The following is a 22,829-nucleotide window of genomic DNA, read 5'->3' as shown; positions in this document are numbered from 1 at the left end:
GGACACAGGGAGTGAATTTTTCTGGTCAAGCAGAAGCCAGGTGGAAGGACCGGGCACTGGGCTCTTTGCTAGGCTGGCCGGAGGGTCTGGGCTGGAGAAGCGCCCTCTGGGGCATTCCCCCAGGCCCGACATTCAACCCACTGCACCACAGACCAATTCCATCAGTGCTGTTGCCAGGGTGCTGAGACATGGCCCCCTGAAGAGTCCTGGAAAGAATGTTCTAGAACCATGCGTCCTTCAGCTCTTTTTACTGGCCTCTCTCCTGCCTTTTCAGGAAAAGTTAGGATCTTTTTAAAGGGAAAGTTAGCATTTTTTAAAAGGTTGTCGTTCCCTGTCTAGACTTACCTCACTGTTCCAGAACCTTCCATGCTCTTGAAGCCTGAATAAGCCACTTGTCTACAGCGTGGAGGCTCGGCCTGCCTCACATCTGTTTGTCCTTTCCACGGACATTTGACCAGAGTGTTTCCATCCTGCTGCCTTCTTTAAAAAATACCATGGGCTCTCTTTTTTCTTACTATAAACGTGGTCCCCGTTCATCATAGAAACTCTGAAAACGTTAGAAGAACAACAGAAGGAAATAAAAATCACCCCGAATCTTATGAGCAGTTTTATTTTTTTCACTACATATTATGATCATTTCTCTGTAAAGCGCTTGAAAAACACTATTTCCATTGAATTCTACTGTATCCTAAGGACATAAGGGCATACCTAGTTTATTCTACATTTTCCCGTTTTCGTGTGTTTTTCCGTGTCAGGTTAGCCCGTGGCCCCTCTCCCTTAGGTTCTGTGTCTGCCCCTGGGGTTATGTCTTCAGAGCGGATCCTTGGTAGGGTCGCCACGGCAAAGGCGCCACTTACCGCCACGTACGGTCAGATTGCTCTCCAGACATGCGCCGATTTATCAGTTCATCACAGCAAGGTGCCCCCCTCCCCCCGAGACTTGAGAGGCAAAACACAACGCCCTGGTTGCTGTAGTTGGCTTTCCTCTGACGATTGGTACCCTGGGTACTTCTTCCTTCGTGTGCAAAGCGACCGCTCCTGTCTTCTGCCTGTTTTCTGACGGGGTTTTCATGACTTGTTCACTGACTTGAAAGCGTTCTTTCTGTCTGGTGCGTCTGCTGTGGACAGATTTACCCCACGTGCTCCTTGCCCCCTGATTCCATGTGTTGGTGTCTTTTGATTTATAGAAGCCTTTCATTTTGTTTTGTGTAATTACATTTATGAAAATTCTAGAGGAACCTTGTGGTTCTCGCTTTCCTTTTTTTTCTCTGGTTGGTTGTGCACTTTCCATCCCTCCTCTCCCCAAGGCCAGGGCATCCGGCTCATGTGCCGTGGCTTTCTTTGTTTTACCACTAACTCTGACCCGGTTTCGGAGGTCCGGGTGGTTCTGCCTTCTGAGATTGTCTCTGACCGTTGGGACTGATGGTCACCCTGACACACAGGCAGGGTCACTCCAGTCTGGCTTCGGGCCACCTCGTTGCCTGTCCTGCTCTGGAGGCCTGCTCTGCAGTATTCAGTTCCCCAGCTGCACTTGAGAGTCTGGCTGGCGGCCCCCCTGCCTCTCCCTCATGCAGTTGGTGGGCCTCCCTGGCTGTCGTTTTGGGTCAAATGGTGAGAATCTGGAAGCGCTGTCCTCTACTCTGAACAGGTGACGTGTGCTCTGACCAAGTGCTCCGTCCTTGCAGGGGGAAACTGCTAGCAAGGCTCACCTGTTGTGATTCCTCACCTGTTCGGGTAGGACCTGTTCCCCCGCACCTGCAGATGCCGTGGGAGGCTGGGTCCAGGGGAGGGAGGCCGCCTGCGGCTGGATGCTTGACCTCAGCCTCCCCGAGCCTCCATTTTGTCGGCTGCAGAATGGCTAACAAGGGTCGCCCGCTCAGGTGGCTTCTGGGGGAGGAGCTGAGGCCACAGAACATTGTTCCTTCTTGTTACTCTGCATCTTCCTCGTTGTTACTTGTCTTCGTTACTCGCCGTTCCTCACCCGTCATTACTCATGCCGTGGCTCAGGACTGTTACTCACGGCTCCTTGCCATCTTGCTGTTACCAATCTTGACTTTACCTCCCCGTTGCATCCCCGGATCTCACTGTTTCCAGGCCTCATTTACCACTCCGCACGGGTAGCGTGACCACCGGGCAGGGTGACTTGGAGCACTGTGGTGGGACTCTGTCCCAAGCTGACAGACTCTGGACGACTCCAGCCTCCGGCGTCACCACTGACTGAGCTTGGTTCTGGCCTGGCTCCTTTTCCAGCAGATCCCTTGCCTTCCTGTGTGCTGCTGCCCCGTCGTGGTCCCCCCGAGCTCCTCTGCCCGCTGCCGGGGTTGGAACCCAGGCTCAGGGGTGTTGGGGCCCTGGGATGCCCTGGGTCCATCCCCCAGCAGTATGGCTGCAGAGAGGAGCCGGCTCCAGGGCCCCCGGGCCCCGTGGACCCTCCTCCCCAGACGGAGGGAACTGTTTGAGATCTCTGTCTGAGGCCCTGAGGACCTCGGCCCCCTCCGTGGCCAGCCCAGGGGAGGGCAGCACGTGGCACAGACAGAGCTTCCTCCAGAGACGGGTGGTGGCTGGCGAGGCCTCTGTCATGTGGAAACCTTCCCCCGAGGCGTGGGGCGGGCTCTTCTGATGTGCCGTGGGCACGCCTCACCCAGTCGGCTTTCCCTCTAGCCGACCAAGTCCGGCCGGGCCGTCTGTGCCTGGGATCAGCCCCGCTGGCATATCTTCTGGCCTCCACGACCTGGAAGGGTGTGCGTCCCTTTCCAGTGTATGATCTGTAGCCTCAGCTTCTGGTGCAGGCAGTGGGGTGGTTGGGGGTGCCCCGGGGAACGAGGCCTGAGCTGGCACCTTCGAAGGTAAAGGGGATGTGAGCGGAAAGGACTGTCCTGCCTGGGCGGACTGGCCACTCAGTGACCCCAGACGTGGAGGAGCCGTTTCCTGGCCTGCCCCCCCCCGCCCGGTTCTTCCTGGGGCTCGGCAGAAGACCAGCTCCAAGATGGGGTGACGGGCGGGGCGGGGCCTACCCCTGACCTCTCTCTGGCAGCTGTGGGGCCCTGGGCTTGTGTCCGCCCCATCGGGACATGCCCGTCGCTGCCCTTTCTGCCAGAGCCACTCTGGGGCGGGACGCTGGGGGCAGGCCTCGCTGCTGCAGCCATCCATCCCCGGGGCAGGTGTGCCCCCCGCAGTGCAAAGAGGGCGAACCCTCCACCACGTCACGTCCCTGGAAGGAAAAACAAGAATGATTGAGCGGGTTAAAAATAGAGACAGACTTGGAATTAATTAGACTCTTGAAAAACAGATTGGGCGTAATGACTGTCAGCAAGCCAGCTGCTAAGTGACGGGGCTGCGCGGCCGACGCGGGGCGGGACGGGAGCGAGCGCGGGCATGAGCTCAGAGGGCACCCCTCGCCGCACCCGCCAGGCACCCTGCAGCAAGCACAGTGACCAAGGCCCGTGCCGCTAGAACCCCACAGGGTCGCAACGACCATGTGAGGCCACGGGGAGTCCCACACCCGGTAGGCACTCGGGTGGGGGTCCTGGGAGGGATGCTGCCCTTCTTGTTGATGGGCCTCCCCGGTGTCAGGGTCCTTCTTATGAACTCACAGCCGGGTGTGGAGCTGGCCTGGCTGAGGGGTGGTGGTGACTGCCTGGTGAGTGGGCACCCAGGACAGCTCCGTCCTAGCCTCCTCCCCCTGGTGACCCCACCCAGCGTGGCCTTAGAAGGCCCCCCTCATTCCAGACAGCTCCTTCCTCCAGACTGGTTGCCTCCCTGCACCCCAGACATCTCACGTCCTCCCACCCTGCTGCTCCCTCCGCCTTTGTCAGTGCAGGACTGGGTCCGCTTCCCTCTTTCCCCACCGGCCCCACCCCGTGGGGGTGCAGTGCCAGGAAGAAGATAAAATCGATGCATAAGGTGGAGAGTGACAGGTGGGCTCTGGGGCAGCTCCTGCAGTCAGAGCAATCAGGGGAGCCCTCCTTGGGGCGGTGACACCCCCTGAGACCTGAATGGAGGGCGGGGGACGGAGGGGATGTGCCCCAGGCAGTAGGTCCAGCAAAGGCCAAGGTGTCAGGCTTTTTAACCTGGGCTGTTTCGATGGCGGAGTGGTATCCACAGAGGTGTCAATCTGCGTGTCCTTGAGGACCAGTGATCAGTGATATTGAGCATCTTTTCATGCGCTCCTTTGCCACCAGCCTGTCTTCTTTGGTGAAGCATCTACTGTATTCAAACCTTTTGCTGTTTCTTTCATTTGGATTTTTCCTTATTGAGTTTTGAGCATTCTTCATTCATTCAGGGGTCCTTTATCAAATATAATTTGCAAGTATTTTCTCCCAGGCTGTGCATTGTCCTCTCATTCCGAGTATCTTTTGAAGAACAGAAGTCCTTAATTTTGGTGAAGTCCACAATTTGTCAACTTTTTTCTTTCGTGGATTGCAATTTTGGTGTCATATCTAAGAATTATTTTTATGACCCCAGATCACAGAGGTTTTTCTTCTGTTCTAGAAGCTTTATACTTTTCGTTTTTACATTTAGGTCTATAATCCATTTGGGGCTAACTTTGTATATGGTGTGAGGTATGGATCAGAGTCTTATTTTGTTTTGCATAACACAAGCCAGTTGCTTCAGCCCGATTTGTTGAGAAAGCCAGTCCCTTCCCCACTGAATTGCCTTTGCACCTTTGTCAAGTCCGTCAGCTGTATCATGTGGGCTTATGTCTGGACTGACTCGTCCGTTCTGTTCATCTGTCTGCGTGGACACCAGTATCACTCTGTCTCGATTACGGTAGCTTTATAATGAGCCTTAAAGTCAAGCAGTATAAATCTACAACTTCCTCTTCTTTTTCAAAGTCGTTTCGGTTATGCTGGGTCCTCTGTATTTCATGTGAATTTTAGAACCAGGTTGTCAATTTATAGGAAAAACAAAAGCAAAAACAAAAACAAAGCCTACTAGGACTTTGACTGGAATTTTGTTGAATCTACAGATCAACTTGGGAAGAATTAACCCCTTAATAATATCAAGTCTTCCAATTCATGAACATAGTCTATCTCTCCTTTTATTTATGTTTTTAATTCTCTCAGCAAAGTTTCATTGTTTTTACTGTAGAAGTCTTGCACATCTTTTTTCAGGTCAGATTTATCTCTAAGTATTTTATATTTTTGACACTATTGTAAATGATATTGTCTTGTAATTTCAATTTCTATTTGTTCATTGGTAATATCAGGAGATGTAATTGAGTGCTGTAAATTGGTCTTGTCTCCTGCAACTTTACTAAACTCACTTCATTAGTTACAGTAGTTCTTATGAAGATTCATCAGATATCCTGTGGATGATGATGTCACCAGTGAAAAAAGCCAATTTTATGTCTCCTTTTCAATTGGATATTGTTTACTTCTTTTTCTTGCATTTTTGCCCTGGCAAGGACCTCTAGTACAATGTTGAATAGAAAAGCTGACACAGGATATTTTTGCCTCGTTCCTGATCTCAGAGGGAAAACATTTACTACCTACTGTTGGCTGTAGGGTTTTCATAGGCACCTTAAGCAGGTTCAGGAAGTTCTCCTTTATCCCCAGTTTTCTGAGAGTTTTTATCAAGAATAGATGGGTTTTCTGAAATGCTTTTTCTGCATATTTTGGGATGATCATATTGTTTGTATTTTTTGGTCTATTAATGTGATAAATGACATTGATTGATATTTAGATGTTGAGTTAATCTTACATTCCCGGGATGAACCTTACTTGGCCACTACGTATTATCCTTTTTATGTATTGTTGGCTTTGATTTGCTAAAATTTTGTTAAGAATTTTGCATCTGATGGTGAAGAATGTCAGGCAGCAGTTTTCTTTTCTCATAATGTCCTTTTCAGGATTGGGTATCAGAGCAAAGCTGAGAGCCTAGGGTGAGTTGGGGAGCATTCCCACTTCTTCAATTTTCCAGAAGAGTTTGTGTAGAATGGGTACTATTTTTGCCTTAAATATTAGTTAGAATTCACCAGTGAAGCCATCTGGGCCTAGAGTTTTCACGGGGAGGTTTTTAAACTACAGTTTCAATTTCTTTGCTAGACGTAGGTTTGTTCAACTACCCATTTCTTATTCAGTGAGTGGAAGAGCTTATTCACATAGTCCTCAGCCCCTGCTCCGTCCCGTCCTCTTGACTTCCCCTCAGACAGGCTGATACCAAATAGCTGGGCAATGGTCCTCTCCCTGGAGTCCCAGGGCTCCCTACGCTCCTGGTTTCTGGGGCCCAGGCCACCTGCCCCAGCCCCTGCCCCATGGCTGGCTCCTTGCACCCTGACCAGTGTCAGCTTTCTAGATGATCTCCGCACTCTCCTGCCTCTGGTCCTTGTTTGCTCCTTGGGTCACTGTCCCCAGCCTGTCTGCCATGACGTCCCTCCCATCCCTGCTACACCATGTCACCATGTGCCTTTGATGAAACTCATGGGGAGCTTTGCCCAGTGGCCCTGTCGAGTGCCGCGGCTGCATGTCCTTACCATCCCTGTTTCACAGATTTGAAACAGAACCCCTCAGCGGGGGCAGTCCCTCTCATTTGTCTGACTCCGGTTTGGGGGCCAACTACAGGGCCCCTGGGCCCATTCCCAGAGCCCAGCCTCGAGTCTCACATCTGTGATGGTCCATCCTCCCGGTGCCCACACCACCTCCCTTAGGCTGGGGGAAGCATACCTGTCCTAGCTTGAGTGAAAATAAGGGGCTGCCAAGGGTTGGAAGGTAGCTGGGCAAGCAGGACACCCTGGGATTTGGTGGGGGACATCGGGGCTCTTGTCCGGTCTCTCACATCCTGGGTTCTCTCCTTCCAACTCCTGCCCCTGCAGTGGACCTCTTCTGGGCCACTGCCCCTTAGCACGGTGCTGGCAGCCGTCCAGCCCAGCTTCCGTAGCAGGATCCTTGCCCTCATCCCAGCCTGTGTGTGCGGTCTGGATGTTCGTGGCTTCAGGGGGCCACCCTGCAGGGGCAGCTCCAGGGGAGGGGGCTGGTGGAGTCCAGGCCTGCAGTACTGGGCCTCTAGGTATGACCGTCCCGCCCTCCTTCCCTGTAGCCCCGCGGCCTATGTGTCCTTATTCTGCCCGGCTCCCTGCTCCTTGAGTATCTGGGGCCTCCACAGTGCAGGGGTGGAAGCTGGGGCTTTGAGCAGTGTGCTTGGTAAGCGCTGACCCCTCCTCAGGATGCAGGGGGTGGCCTGGCTGCTGCCCGGGGACCCCAGCAGCACCCTAAAGGGCTTGTCTCCTCCACCGTGGGGCCAGGAGAATCCCCTTCTGAACAGCCACTTCCCCAAGCAGAGCCTTTGCTCCCGTCTTCACGGAGGCAGACACGAGAAAACAGGTTTAAATTGCTGAGCGTGGCGCAGCAGGGAGGCCCGGACGCTGTCCGCAGTCCGTCACCCACGGCTTTGTTCGCAAGCCATGGAGCCTTCTGTTCTCAGAGCTTTTATTTATTTATTTATTTATTTTTAAAGATTTTATTTATTTGACAGAGAGAGACACAGCGAGAGAGGGAACACAAGCCGGGGGAGTGGGAGAGGGAGAAGCAGGCTTCCCGCAGCGCAGGGAGCCCGAGATGGGGCTCGATCCCAGGACCCTGGGACCATGACCTGAGCCGAAGGCAGACGCTCAACGACTGAGCCCCCCAGGCGCCCCTTCTCAGAGCTTTTAAAAGCAGCAAAAGTAGGGGCACCTGGGCGGCTCAGTCAGTGAAGCGTCTGCCTTCGGCTCAGGTCCCGGGATCAAGCCCCGCGTCCGGCTCCGTGCTCAGCGGGGAGTCTGCTTCTCCCTCTCTCTGCTCCTCCCCCTGCTCATGCTCTCTCTCTCTCAAATAAATAAAATCTTAAAAAAAAAAAAAAAAAGGCAATGAAAGCTCAGGAAAGGTGTGCAAGGTACGACAGCAGAAGGGAACACAGGTCCCCTCTGCTCATGCTACAACCACGCATGTTTATAAAACACACATGTATTTTTTGCGGATCTGTGTTTCCTGGCTTTTCTAGAGCATACGCATACTGCACCTGTATTAAGAGGGAATGATGTAAAGATCAGGTCCCATAGCCCAACCGTGGGACCTTCTCCAGAGCTGGGCTATGCTGTGCCCCCAGAGGAGCCAGACCACGGCCCCCACCTCCCCGTGGAAGGGGGAGGTGGTGCCGGGCCAGGTAGCACCCAGGTGAGGGCAGCGAGCCCAGAGGGAGGGGAGAGGCCCACCGGGAGGAGCTGCAGGGATCAGCAGGTGCTTTGGGGCCCTGCCTGGCCCCGCAACACCGCCCACACCCCACAGCCCCAGCTTTGGGAGTTGTCTCCTGGGGGCTGTTGGGGACAGAGCTGTAGTCTCACAAGTGGAAAAAGCTGGACGGGGTGGGTGTGTCAGGGCCTGCGGATACACGGGACCCCCGCGGCTGTGGGGTGAATGGAGGGTTGCCATGGCAACGTGGGAGGCGCCAAGGCATCAGGAGCTCCCCAGCCTGGGAGGAGGACATGCACCCTGTTTCACAGACCCTCCTTGGGTCCCAGCAGGCTTGGGGTCACTCCAGGCACTGTGGACCTGTGTGCTGCCAGGCTCTCCCTTCCTCTGGACTCCAGGGGGACCGGCCTGGGTGGGCCTGTGTCTGGGGAGGGGACTCTGAGGGACCCAGGTGCACCCTGCTGCCCAAGGCCACCCCGTCTGTCAGTCAGCAGGCTGGGAGGGCTCAGCGAGGGCCGCGGGCACTGGGCAGGGGGTCTACTCTCTGTCCTCCCTGATTGGGGAAGCCACGGGTCCCTGGAACTTCCTCTGTCCTCGGGGCTCCGCAGCGCGTCCTTTGGTGACGAGGGGGTTCACCGAGGCTTCCTAGCTGTCCCGCATAAGCGTTGCAGGGGCATTTGAGCTCCTGTGTCCTTCTGGATGGACATCATCCATAGTGATGACCGGAGGATATTTCCAGGAATCCCCATCCCTGAGCGCATGGGCGTCTAGGAGCCTGGCACATGGCTTCAGGCGGTCTGGGGTCCACTGTGTCACAGCGGGGCTCCGTTGGGGGTGACATGCCCACTGAACAGCATGGGGCAGACCCTCAGCCATTCCTGGGCTGGGCCCTGCTTGATGCCCATCTCGTGGGAAGTCCTGCGGCTTACGGAGCCTTTACCAGAGGCCCGGCATAGTCCCCTTCCGCGCGTGATCTCCCTCTATTCCCACTTAGAGAAGTGAACATTGAGGCCCAGGGACAGAGAGCGATTTGCCTACATTCACAAGGCTGGACGAGGGTGGAGCCAGGGGCCTTCCGGGGCACCGCATGTCCGGTGAGGGATGGGGGGTGTGAACAAGAACCTCAGAGCACACCTTCACGTGTGGCACGCAGAGACCACTGCTGTTTGTGTGGTCACGGGAGCCCGAGTGCATGGACTCTGGCGTCACACTTATCCCCAGCCATGTGCACCCCCCATGGCTGTGACGGTCTCCCCCTGCCCCCGAGGGCCCATGCCTGAGTCCAGGCCCTCACCCCTGCCAATGGGGACCAGGCTCCTTCCCAGTGGTGTCGGGCAGCCTCACCCCTCCCCAGAACTGGCCGGCAAGCTTGGGAAGGGGTGGGGAGGGGGCGGCTGGGAGCGGGACTCTGCCCAGGCGCGAACGCACTGAAACCAGGACGGGGAAGTGGGTTGGCTTCAGCCTGGTGCATTGCGGCGTCTCCCCGCACGAGGGTCTCTCTTTAGCATGTCCACACCTGGGATCTCATTTTTAAATCTTTTCACATAAGATTAAAACACGACACGATTCATTTTTAAAGGAATGCACAGATAATAGGCAAATATATGACATCTTTTTGAGAAAGACAGGGCCGCAGCGTGACACGTGCTAGAGGTGGGTTTGTGTGAAGGGCAAGCAGGGTCAGGCCTGGCTGCCGGCGGGGTCACGGTGGGGCCGGGCTGCAGTGTGGGGCCTCAAAGGAGGGGACACGAGAAGGCCGCTTGGGGCAGGAAGGATGCGCGAGGTGTGTGAGGCGGCGGCTCGTCACGGTGGACCCTCGGTCCTGTCTCTCTGTCCCTCTCTGTCCCTCTGTCCCTGCTCGGTCACTTTGGAGGAGTGTTCGGAATCCGGCACCTCTGTGTCCTGTGTAGCCGCTGTCCTGGGGGGGGCACTGTGCCCCGTTCTGAGTGCGCACTTACACACGTGTGCACACGCATGCTCACGGACACTCATGCACGCACACGGATGCTCTCACACGGGAATACTCAGACACGCGTGCACACGCATATGCACGCACACTGATGCTCTCACACAGGCACACTCAGACACACATGTACACGTATTCTCACGGACACGCACGTGCACACTGATGCTCTCACACAGGCACACTCAGACACACACGTGCGCACTCATTCTCTCGGACATGCATGTGCACACACTGGTGCTCTCACAAGGCACACTCAGACACACGTGTGCACATGCATTCTCATAGACACGCACGCGCAAACACTGATGTTCTCACACAGGCACACTCAGACACGTGTGCACACGCATTCTCATGGACACGCACGCGCACTGAGGCTCTCACACAGGCACACTCAGACACACGCGGGTGCACATTCACACAGACACACACACACCCACACTCAAGCCCCCCCATGGGAGATTTAATGGGTGGGGAAGGTGTCTTGGCTCCCCCTCCCTAGCACAATTGGGGACCCCAGGCTCCCCACCGGCAGGGCTGTGGGTGGCCCCAAGATGCTGAGGGGGAGCGAGACTCTGCCAGGGGCCCCTGCACTCGAGGCAGAAGCATTACCCCCCACCCCAAGGCGCCAGGCGGCCCCACACAGCTCTGCCCTCCGCCCCACCTCCAGCCCCCCCCTCCTTACTGCCAGAGGGCGCAGGTGCCGGGGCAGGACCCTCATACACACGCTCCTCCCTCCCCTCGGTGCTCCCGCACAAATTGTGGAATGAACGCAGCAAACACCTCCTGGCAAAGCAATTTCCCTAGAGGCTTAAACATTGATTATGAGCTCAGACTCCCTTAAGCGATTCGAGCCATAATTATATGTTTCGTGTGATGCCCCTTTGGATACCTGACAAGCTCCAGCGGGCTTCGTTGGTGGGAACCAGCCGTGTCCTCGGTGCCAGGACAGCCCCGCCTCTGGCCTGCATCTCATGCTTGTGCACTGACGCCCCCCACGTGTGATCGGTCTTTCTCACTGGACCCATTGGTGAGATTCTACTGTGCATTCTGTCCCTGAGGAACAGTTTCCTGGGCCCAGCAGGTGAGAGACGGACCTGGGGTTGGGTCGTGGGTTCTGTGCCCAGATCCGCTTCCCAGGCAGCAGGAGCAAACTGTCTCACGTAAGGCTTCAAACAACAGGAATGTCCCAGCTCAGGAGGCCGAAAGTCCAAAATCAAGGGCCATGCTCCCTCTGGAGTCCCCGGGGAGGGGCCTTTCTGGCTGTCCAGGCTCCTGGGGCTCCCAGCATTCCGGGGCGTATGGCCACGTCCCTCGGTCTCTCCTCCATCCACACCCAGCCTTTTCTCTGTGTGTCTCCTCTGCTCTTCTTAGAAGGATCCTCGTTGTTGGAGTTAGAGCCTGCCTGGACAGTCCAGTCGCAGGTCCTGGGGGTTTCGGGTGGACACGTCTTTCGGGGGCTCTCCCACTCCTCCCAGCAGAGCTGTTGCATCAGATGCACCTTCGTGGGGGAGGAAGCAGACAGCATTCCGAAGCTGTGAGGTATGAGAAGGCTCTGCTGGTGGCTCCTTTTCCTGAATCCCATCTAGCGTTCCAGACACAGAGAAAGCGTTTATTCCTACAGAGAGCCCACATCTCGTTCTCCCCTGCGTCTAATGAATTCAAACTCTTTGTTCAACGGTTATAGATTGGGAGGTTGGTGAGGGGCGGGGCGGGGGGGCTGCCTTCGATTCTGGGCATACAGCAATGAACAGGAGAGAGGTTGCTGCCAGGCCAGCCTTGCATTCTCCCAGAGTAAGACAGAGTCAGCACACACATGCCAAGGCAGAGTGCTGAGTGTCCCAAGTTGCACAATGCAGGGTAAGGGCAGGAAGAGAGCAGTTGGCAGGGTGGGGGGTGGGGTGGGGTGGGGTGGTTCTGTTTGTGGTCAAGGAAAGGTCTTCCAATGGAGCATAACAAACAGAGGCGTCTGGGTCTATCCAGAAAAAGAGCATTCTGGGCCCAGTGACATCTGTGCAAAGGCCCTGTGGCCAATAGCATGTTTGGCTTCTCTGAGACAGCAAGGAGGAAGTCTGAGGAGCATAAGTAAGTGGAGGGTGTGGGAGGGAAAGTTGACAGAGAGAGGTCCAGACTATGACAGGCCCTGTAACCTTCGGTAAGGATTTTTGCTTTTACTTGGACTAACTGGAAAGCAGGGGTGGAAGGTTGCAACAGAGGAGAGACAAGTTCTGACTTTTGTTTGAAAAGATTCTTTGTCCTGGGCCTTCGTTAACCTCGGTAGGAGCCGCAGCACTTGGGGTGCCCCTGGCATGTCCAGGGGAGTTTAGGCCTGGCAAATCCTGAGTGCTGGGCTCCTCTGAGGCCGAGGGTGAGTCCTGCCTCCATGAGTCATGCCGAGCTAGGCAGAGCTCTGCAGGAGCCCTGGGGCCTGGCCTCTGAACACAGTCCCCAAGCTGTCAGCCTGCTGGCTGGGCGGTGCAGGGGAAGGGGCAGGCCCTGGCAGAGGCTGGTGCGTGGGGAAACAGGGGCTTCCCTGTAGATGTGAGTGCCCCTCTGTCCACAGAGGGTCCATTGCCCGCCATTGGCCAGCAGTCTGTCTAGCGACTGCCTGTGGACAATCAGCACCCTTCCAAAGGGGTGGCCCTGGGCAGTGCCCAGACAATGGCCATCCTTGTGGGCCCTAGGGGCCGGGCAGACCCAGACAAGACCGGGGCTCAGGTCCCAGTTGAGATCCCAGCTTTTAGCTCCGGTGGTCTGTTCTTTTGTTCCCCTCAGCCCTTCGAAGCCGTCTTTCTGCCTAGGATCCGTGTCTGTGGAGTTTTGTGTCTCTCTCTCCGCTGACCCCCGACCCCCACCCGGCCAGAGTCTCAGGCTCCATGGCCTCAACTGTCTGTGGCGTCAAAGTTTCGGTGTGCGGGCCACTGCGCCACAGTGTCCAGGAAGACATCCCAGCCTCTGGGGCATTGAGCTGCGGGGCTGGGCCTGCAGGGCTGAACCCCAGGGGCGCCCCCAGAGCTGCTCCTGCCTGCACCCAGAGACGGACTTCCCGCCACAGGCAGGGCTGTGATGCCATCTGCTGCCAGAAGCTCTGCCTTTCTCCTCAAAATCACAAAAGTAATACTTGCTCACAGAAGACACTTGGGAAAAGACTAATTTATCCGTAGTCCCGCTATTCAGATAAATGTGATATTAGTGCCTGGATGATCGTTCCCCATGTCTCACTAGGTACATGTGAGATCTCTAATTGTATAATACTGCCTTTTCATTCAGTATGTTAACATTTCTAGCATCTGACGATCCTTCTACTAAGTGGAAATTGTAGGGATGGGACCTAATTTGTTGAGCCAACCCACTGTTGATGGACATTTAGCTTATGAGCTATTTCTTGAGTATGAGTTTGCTAGATGATTACAAGAAAAGCATTCCTTTATTTTTTTAAGTGTGCACTTGAGTGGTTTTTAGTGTAATCGCAGCTACGCACACATTTTTGTCACCCCTTAAAGAAACCCATGTCCACGAGCAGTCGCTCCCCGTCTCCCCGCCGCCAGCCCCGCCTTCCCGTCTCATAGATCTGTCTCCTCTAGACATTGCACATAAATGGAGTCACACACTATGTGACCTTTCCTGAGTCGCTGGGTCACAGCCTCGTGTCTTCCCGCTTCCGCCTTGTGGCAGCACACGCACAACCTCCTTCTATGGCTGAATAGTATTCCCCTGCGTGGATGGACCACGGATGTTGGCCTGCTCATCCACTGATGGACGCTTGGATTGCGCCCACCTTGTGGCTCTCGAGAATAGTGCTGCTCTGGACATTTGTGAACGGTATTTGTTTGGGTCCCTGCTCCCCAGTCTTCTGGGTAGAGCTGTCACTGATACTGGGGATCCTGAGTGGCGGTGGACATGGCCAACAGTGAAGTCCCCACCTCCTTCGCCTACGTGGCTCCCGGGGCAGGGACGGGAGCTGGGGGGCAGCCAGGCCCCCCCCCATTCTCAGTGGAAACCGTGCGCTCAGCAGGAGAGAGCCGTGGCTCATCATATGGGTCCCAGCAGAGCACGGGCGCGCCCAGCCCCACTGCCCGCCGGCCCTGGCTGCTCCAAGCTCCGGCGAAACCGTAAATGCTCCGAAGCGAATGTTCATCGTGTTAGAGTGCGCCGGCAAAGTGCAGCCCATGCACGCCCTTGGCTGGAGGAAGGGGGCCCGTGGAGCCCTGGGGCCCGGTCAGCCCAGCCTCCCTCTGCACCGGCCGGGGGTGTCACATCTTTGTGCTTCTCAGTGGTCTCCCATCGGGGGCGTACCCCTGCCTAAGACTCGGCAGTTCTGCGCGTTTTTCTGCCGTGTGTCAGGGACCCACATGGCACGTGACGAGCGGTGACCGGCTCCCCTCCACCTCTGTCGACTCGGCCCCTGTGCGACCACTGAGCCACCAGGGCCACCGTGAAGATCCAGCCACGTCTGTGGGCCACGTGCGTGTTGTGTGGGCAGCTCCTCTTTCACGCTGATGGTGCCACGTTTTCCTTCTGAAGTTGTGGCCCAGCCCACTGGGGCCCAGCCGTGCCTCCCTCGGAGTGTGGACAGACAGCCTGGGACGCCGTGTGCGCTGAGGCAGGCCTCTGGCGTGGAAAGCAGACCAACTCCCTCCCCGGAAGGAAAAGGAGATGGTGCAGGCAGCCGTTGGCCACGTTTTAAAAATTATAATGAATATTTCCAGACAGATAAAAGGCTTGCATCCATGAAACGACAGGGAGAGCATAAGTTAAACGTCAGGGGGAAAGCTGGAAGGGAAAATGAGAGAAGAAAGGAGGGGAGTGATGTAGGACTTGGACGTGCCCCTGCTGGGCCCTCGCAGCCGCAGGGCAGAAGGGAGGTGCGTGTGGGGGCAGGACCCCCGTCTCCGTGACAGAGTCCCACACGTGGGGGCTTAAAACGACAGGAAGTTACCCCCTCACTGTAGGGAGGCCAGAAGTCCGAAATCTGGCAGGGCCACCCCCCCTCATCCAGGGTCCTTCCTGCCTCGTCCAGCTCCCGGGGGCTGCGGGCACCCCCCACCTCTACACCCTGTCCCGCTGCGCCTCCTCTCAGAAGGACACCTGTCACTGGGTTAGGGCCACCCAGTAATCCAAGATGACTTTCTCCTCTCTAGCTGCAAAGACCCTTTACACAAATAAGTCACATTTGCAGGTTCTAGGGGTCCGGGCTTGGGCCCATCTTTGGGGGTCCACCGTTCACCCCGCTGCATAGGGAGTAAGTAGGTGAGTTGACTCCTCCGTTGGAGGAAGCCAGTAGATAAGGTTAATCTGGGAGGGTGAGAAGGGCAGCCCGGCCTGAGTGTGCAGCAGGAAAGGGCAGGAGTTGAGTGCGAACTGTGGTGGATGGGGCAGGGGCTGGGTCAGAAGCCGGGCTGTGCGGCGGCCTCGTTGGGCCCGCGTGTGGCTCGGTTCTGAGTCCGGGCAGGTTGGCTCCAGGACAGAGAGAGTTTTCTTCTCACTCGTGGGCTTTCAGGCTCCAGCAGCCCCTGGCCGCCCCCCCACCCATGCACCCCGTATTTCCTTCCTCTTGCAGCGGCTCCACAGACCAGGCCGGGCTGGAGGCCGCCCCCTCGGCCACAAGAGAGAAGATCCGGTCCAGGTTCCATGGCAGCCATGACCTCATCCACCGCCTGTTTGTCTGCATTTCAGGTGCCCGGCTGGGCCTGGGGCAGGCGGCGCCGGGCGGAGGGCGGGATGCGGGCGATGCCAGGCCCCGGGAGTCTGGGGGCTTCCCCACCGTGTCATTTCTTCATCTCCAGCCCAGGGGCGGAGAGGAGGGCTTAATTCCTCAGCAGGTCCCTCAGCTGGGATTGGGGAACCCACGGCTCCCGCGGGGGCCCCGGCTGCCCACACAGGGAGGTTCTGCTCAGTTTGTGGTTCAGACTTTAGTGTACCCTGCCTAGTTTTGTTTCCCTTTCTGGGGATGGCTACACAGTAGGGGAGGGGAGGACAGGGAGCCGCCTGTTTTGTCCCCCACCCCCTGGGGGGTTCAGAGGCCTGTGAGCTTTTCTTTAGTTCTGTGTATAAAAGTGTGCACTGCAGCCCCCTTCCCTGCCTCCCGCATGCCCTTCTCACCCCCACCTTTGAGGGATGGGCTCCAGCCGGCCTGCTTGGCGGGAGTGTGGCCCGTGGCCTGGCGGTCCTGCAGAATCAGGGTCATGTTGGGGGGGCAAGGGCCCCACAGGCACTGCCGAGCCAGGCCAGGTGGGACCAGGAGGACCTCGGGCGACTCTGAGCTCCAGTTTGCACAGGTTTGTGTCAGGGATTGGAGGGATGCCATGCCCAGCAGGTGCTCGGGGCATTGCCGGTGCACAGAGAATCCTCTAGAAGCGCTGACTGCAGCACTGACTGGGACGGGTCACTGGGCTCCCATTCCCGTGGGATGCCCGCAGCTTCTCCCTCACTTTGCTGCATGTGGCAGCCGGGTCCGCCCCCTAAGAGCTAACCCAGCATTGCTTTCCACCTCTGCAGGGAGGGTGGGGGGGGTGCTTTCCTGCCAGGGAGGGGGCTGTCCGTGTGGTTACTCCCACCACCAGCCTGCCCTGGACTCCTGAGCCTTGACTTTGGCCAAACTGTGGCCCAGGGGCTGGGCGGCCCCCTTTTGCCCTGAACCACCCGAGGATGCGTCAGTCCTGGGCTGTGAGCTCTGGCCGGGGTCCCCCAGCTGGCAGCCCCGAGCCCCTGTGGCTGCTTGGCCTGACCTGCCCTCCCTTCGTCCTCCTCTCTCAGGGGTGGCTGACCAGCTGCAGACAAACTATGCCAGCGACCTGAGGAGTATTCTCAAGACCCTTTTTGAGGTCATGGCCACCAAGCCCGAAACAGACGACAAGGAGAAGTTAAAGAAGGGTGAGTGCCACCCACAGTGTGTCCGTGCCACCCCCCGGGAGCCGCACCCCCACACTGAGGGCACACGGCCCTGCACAGCCATCCATCGGGCCTTTCTGGGGCCCACTGCCTCCACACGGAACCCACTGGCACTGCCAGGCTCTCCGCTAGGGACCAAGGGGCACAGGTCGCAGGCGCCCCGGAGGCTTTGTGGGGAGGCTCCCACCCCCCCACGCACAGGCCTGTGCCCGCAGCACCTCCTGCTCACCCCTGCATGCCCTCCAGCAAGGTCACCCAACTTCTCGGGGCCAGCGGCCTGCAGGGGGGCAGTGAGACCCAGACGCCGCATAGTCACCCCTACCGACTTCCCACCGCCAAAGCTGCGGGGGGCCAGCCCACAGTCAAGGAGGGGACCTCGGCCCCGCCTTTTGGGGGGGAAGTGGCAGGTTATGACCTGTGGCCGCCTGCGACCTGCCTCACGCGTTTACACGTGCCCACCCATCCCAGGCACAGACGCGCGCGCACACACGTGCACGCACGCACGCACACACTGTCACGCACACTCACACACACACACCCACACACGCACTCTCACACGCACCCATGCGCCCGCACACACGCACACTGTCACACACTCACACCCACACACACTCACACGCACACATGCACACATGCTCACACACACCCACACACGCACTCTCACGCGCCCGCACACACTCACACGCACACACACTCTCTCACACACACCCACGCACTCTCACGCACACCCACACGCACACATGCACAACACTCTCTCACACACACACGCACTCTCACGCGCACACGTGCGCACAGTCACGCACACCCACCCACCCATGCACACTCTCACACGCACACTGTCACACACTCTCACACCCACACGCACTCTCACATGCACACACACTCTCACGCACACATGCACACACCCTCACACACCTACACATGCACTCTCATGTGCACACACACACTCTCACATGCACACATGCACACACACTCTCTCACACACCCACCCACGCACGCACACTCACACTCACCCATGTGCCCGCACACATGCACAGACTGTCACACACCCACCCACACATGCACACACTCTCTCACACACCTACCCACACAGGCACTCTCACACACTCACATGCACACATGCACAAACACACTCTCACACTCCCACCCACACACGCACTCTCACGTGCACACTCTCACACGCACACATGCACAACTCTGTCACACACCCACGCACTCACACGCACACATGCACACACTCACACACCCACACACGCACTCTCACGCACACACACTCTGACACGCACAGATGCACACACTCTCTCACACACACACTCTCACGCGCACACATGCACACTCACATACCCCCACACGCACTCTCACGCACACACACACTCTCACACATGCACACACTCTCTCACACACACACCCCCACACACTCACGCGCACACGTGTGCACACACACTGTCATGCACACCCACCCACCCACACACTCTCACACGCACCCATGCGCCCGCACACACGCACACTGTCACACACTCTCACACCCACACGCACTCACACACACACACACACTCTCACACTCACACATGCACACTCTCACACACATACACTCTTGCATACTCCGACACGCATGGGGTGGGGAGGGGGCCTGACCCCTGCTTGCCCTCCCCTTGTGCTGGGCTGAGATGCCTGTTCTGGGCGAGCTGCCCGTCCTCACGGGGCATCTGGGCACACAGGGCCACCTGCCCGGCTGTAGAGCCCGCCCCTGTCCAGCAGGGCACATCCTGGCTTGGGGGGAGGAGGAGCAGAGTCAGTCCTGTGTGTCGCCCCCGCTCTGCCTCCTGGTGGCCATACCTCTGGGCTGCTGGGGAATTCGGGGTGGCGCAGCCTTCTGAAACATCACAATTCAGAAAAGGTGGGTGACACGGACCAGTTCTGCAAGCAAGGATGGTGGGCTCCTCAGCCCGTGTCCAGGCCTGGTCCCCCTATTGCCTCGTGGGTCACAGCCCAGGGGGACCTTCCACACACAGTGCAGGGGCTCTGGGGCTGGGGGCCGCAGAGGGGAGAAGCTGCAGACCTCAGGGCACCGAGCCCAGCCTGCTGGGGTGGTGCTGACTCACCCGTTGCTGGGGGACTGTGACTGGCTTTGGGGGAGCTGCCCCCCTGCTGGCCACATGGGGGTGGGCCTAGCGGGGACAGGTGCTTGGGCATCAACCCCACCCCTTCCTCTCCCCTCCCTCTCTCTTCTAGTCACCCAAAGCCTGCGGAGTGCGGCCTTGGAGGACTGTGCCCTCTGCCAGGAGACCCTATCATCCTCTGAACTGGCAGCCAAGACCCGAGATGGGGACTTGGAAGGTGCGTGCGGGGTGTGGGCCAGGGCCCGAGGTGCTGCATGCAGGGCAGGGAGCGAGGAGCTTGTCTGGACTGTCCCCCTCTCTGTCCTGAATGCAGAATCCATGAAGGCACTGCTTCTCCAACTGGGGGTCCCTCCCCAGAGGGCCCCTGGGCCTGTAGCTGCCCATGGGGAGGCGGCTACCCCTTTGGTGGCACACGGACCCCCTTAGCCAAGGCCTTTGGCTGCGGCCGGAGGTGGCTGGACCCAGGGCACACCTGAGCCCACCTGTACCCACCTGCCCCACAGGAAGGGCCTCACATGGCAGCTTCCGGTGACTTCTTCACAGGTCATGTGGAAGCCCCAAGACCCTGCTCCCCGTTTAGGCTGGAAGCCAGGCCTGCTGGGGGCCCGGTGGCTTAGTGATCAGGGAGGGAGCGTCCAGAGCAGGTTGGGAGCGCGGGCAGCACAGCTATGGGGAGGGGGCCACCCAAGAGTTTCTAAGGGGCTGGAGGCCTGGGAGAGGTGCCGCGATGGATGGTGGCGCATAGGCCTGACCAGCCATCAAACGGGAATGGGGCCGAGAAGGAGGCTGAAGTTGACCCCACGATAGGCCAGAGGTCCCAGCACTCCTGGTGTGCCTGGCCCGCTGGCTGACCCTGCTGGTCCCAGGCTCGGGGCCTTGCTCGTGCTCGCCAGTCCCCTGGGGGTGACAGAGGTTGCGGGGATGGGGTGTAAGGAGCAGCACAAGCTCATCTCTACCTTTCTAGAAAATGATGCATGATGGTACAAAGTACCTGTTACAGGAACTTGGAACCTCTCTGTTCATGAGTGACTGTAATGAGCTGTGAGGTCTGGCATTGCCCAGGGCACAGGCGAGGGCCACATCCTCCCTGGGGGCTGCCGACCCAGCCCCCTCCTAGAAGTGGCTCCCCTTGGCAGGCCCAGGAAGTCCTCGGGACCCTCACATTCCCCCACCCCCCCGCCCCTGCCAGGAGTGCTTCTGGCCTTATCTGCCTGAGCTGGAGGTCCTGGCCCAACACAGTCCTTAGGGGCTAACATTGCCATCCAGGATTTCCCCGGGGCCAGCCTGAGATTCTACATAGGGGGTGGCAAGCATGAGAAATGACCTCCCTGCAGGGTGGGGGTGAGCTGACCAGGCCCAGGATGGAAGGCAGGAGAATTGAGTGGGAGGCAGTTTCGGGTCTGTGCAAGCAGGCAGGAGGAGGGGCAGAGCCTCCAGGGTGAGAGGGAGGCCAGAAGACCCCAGGCCCTTCTGAGTTCTGTTTGGAGGCCCTGAGGATGGGGTGTAGGGATGCAGGCCAGTGCCCACTTGAGCATCAAGCCTGGGGGTCTTGTGAGGCTACACAGACCACCTCTGAGTACTCTCTGTGGTCTGAGGGAGGGGTCCAATGTGTTCTTTCCCCCTGGCCTTGGTGCTGGCCTCGGGGCCTGGCCCGCCCTAGTCAGCTTGGTGCCCGAAATGGGAGGAAAGCACCTGTCTTGCTGCGTGTGGGAGCGCGCTTCTCCCTGTGCTGATGTGTCTCTCGAATTCCAGAGCAAACCTCTACAGAGTCTCCCATCAGCCAGGGCCTCGAGGAGTGAGTCGGACAGGCCCCACATGAGGCATGGAAGGAGGAGCTGGCCCCTGGCCCCAGCCAGGCCTGCACACATGTCGGGGAGGGGCCGGCTGGGGGTCTCCCTGGGCCTCCAGGACCCCAAGAGCCTGAAAACTGCTCTGGAGCCGGGGGTGGGCAAGGCTGGGGGCGCCTGAGGCCCCCACAGAGCACACCTAGAGCTGAGCTGGGGGTCGATTTCTTCATTTCTCGACCACCACCTCTGCCCCAGGGGCCTGACAGGCTGGGTGCTGACAGAGAGAGGCTGGGGAGAGGGTCATCCGGGTGGACACTCCCTGCCCATGTCCTGAATCCCGGTGGCCTGGCTGGCTGCAAGGTGTAGGCTGAAGCTGGGGGCTGGCGGGCAGGCTCGGACAAGAGCTGAGGAGCCGCTGTTCGGGTGACGATTTCCTGAGACCATGGCCAGTAATGGGGGTCCAGGGGAGGGCCGAAGAGGAGGGCGGGGGCTGCTGGGTCCCGTCCAGCCAGAGGCGCCCTCGAACCCCAGCCCGCTGGCTCCCACCGTCACGGCTGCACGGCTCCCTCTGGCTGACCCCATTCCCATTGTCACAGATCCACCGGAGTGGGTCCCAGACGAGGCCTGCGGCTTCTGCACCGCGTGCAAAGCACCCTTCACCGTCATCCGCCGGAAACACCACTGCCGCAGCTGCGGGAAGGTGAGCGGGTCGTGGCGGCCAGAGGTTGTCCCTGCGGCCCCAGGGACTGAGGCTGTGGTCCTCCCCAGGGGGCTGTGCACAGGATCTGGAAGCCAGGACCGATGTCCCGGGGGCCTGATAAGGCCTTTGAGGTCTTGGTGCAGAGGTCCGTGAGCCCTGCGCCCTGCTCTGACCTGGCCCAGGGTGTGGACTTGAGGCCCCCAGCCCCCTGGGTCCCGATGGTGCTGCTCCTGGCCACTGCAGAGCTGGGGACGTGCAGGGAAAGAGGGTCCGAGGGGGCCAGAGCCCCCTCGGTGAGCCTGGCCTCCTGGGGCTGTGACCTACACCAGGTTTTTCTAAAGGTCCCTGTGGCACGCGGGGGACCCACAGGGTCCCGCCACTGCCGCCTCGCCTGGGCTCGGAGGGAGGGGGTGGGAAGCGCCCCCCGCCCCCGCCCCCGCCCCCGCCGCAGGGCCAGGGTCGGGAGGGGCGAGGCACAGGGCCCGGGGCTGCCGGGGACCCTGGCTCACTGCCCCCACGGCCCGCCCCTCGAACTGCAGATCTTCTGCTCCCGCTGCTCCGCGCACTCGGCGCCGCTGCCGCGCTACGGGCAGGTGAAGCCCGTCCGCGTGTGCACGCACTGCTACGTGTTCCACGTCACGCCCTTCTACAGCGACAAGGCGGGCATCTGACGCGAGCCCCGGCGCCCCACACCTGCCGGGCGCCCGCGCACTCCCGGGGAGGAGGTGCCGCCGGCCGTGGGTCTCCACGCACCTCGACGAGCTGCTACTGCCGCCACTGGGGGGCGCTGCAGGCCGCCCAGACTCGCAGGCCGCCCCGCGCCGCCGTCCCCGCCCCGCCCCGCCCCCCCAGCGGCGCGCCCCACCCCCACCCCCACCCCCACCCCCGCCCCCACCCCCGCGGGCCCGCGGCAGGGGCCTGCAAGAGGTCGGCTCGGGGCGGTGGGGGTGTCCCGGGCGGCCCTGTGTCCTGGGCGGGGGTGGGCGCTCCTCCTGCCCGCCCCCGGCCCCGCCCCGGCCCCGCCCCCGCCCCCGGCCCGCCGAGCCGCTGGCTCCAGGCTGAGCCCTAGTAGAAGGCCCACTCAGAGCCCGCTCTTGAGCGGCGAAGTGGGGTCGCACCTGGGGCCAAATCCCGGGCAGATGCGGACACCTCCAAGAGAGGGGTCAGGCCTCAGTGTCCCCCGGGGGGCTTCCCCGTGCTC

General features: G+C 59.1%; 1 protein-coding gene across 4 annotated transcripts in view; it reads left to right on the top strand.

The window, feature by feature from the left end:
* Positions 1–22,463, top strand: part of ZFYVE28 (zinc finger FYVE-type containing 28) — a 119,131-nt gene extending 96,668 nt beyond the window's left edge. For all 4 annotated transcript variants that reach the window (XM_078068303.1, XM_078068302.1, XM_078068300.1 and 1 more), the window contains 5 exons: positions 15,691–15,806; positions 16,887–17,003; positions 19,254–19,358; positions 21,525–21,628; positions 22,168–22,463. In XM_078068303.1, coding sequence (XP_077924429.1) covers positions 15,691–15,806; positions 16,887–17,003; positions 19,254–19,358; positions 21,525–21,628; positions 22,168–22,299 — 574 coding nt within the window. In that variant the 3' untranslated portion in view covers positions 22,300–22,463. The remainder of the gene's footprint in view (positions 1–15,690; positions 15,807–16,886; positions 17,004–19,253; positions 19,359–21,524; positions 21,629–22,167) is intronic.
* Positions 22,464–22,829: the final 366 nt, after the last annotated feature.

This window comes from Halichoerus grypus, chromosome 3 (assembly GCF_964656455.1).
Source record: "Halichoerus grypus chromosome 3, mHalGry1.hap1.1, whole genome shotgun sequence".
In the NCBI taxonomy this organism is placed as follows: domain Eukaryota; kingdom Metazoa; phylum Chordata; class Mammalia; order Carnivora; family Phocidae; genus Halichoerus; species Halichoerus grypus.
The sequence above is the reverse complement of the archived record's forward strand: the minus strand, read 5'-3'. Positions and strand labels throughout refer to the sequence as shown.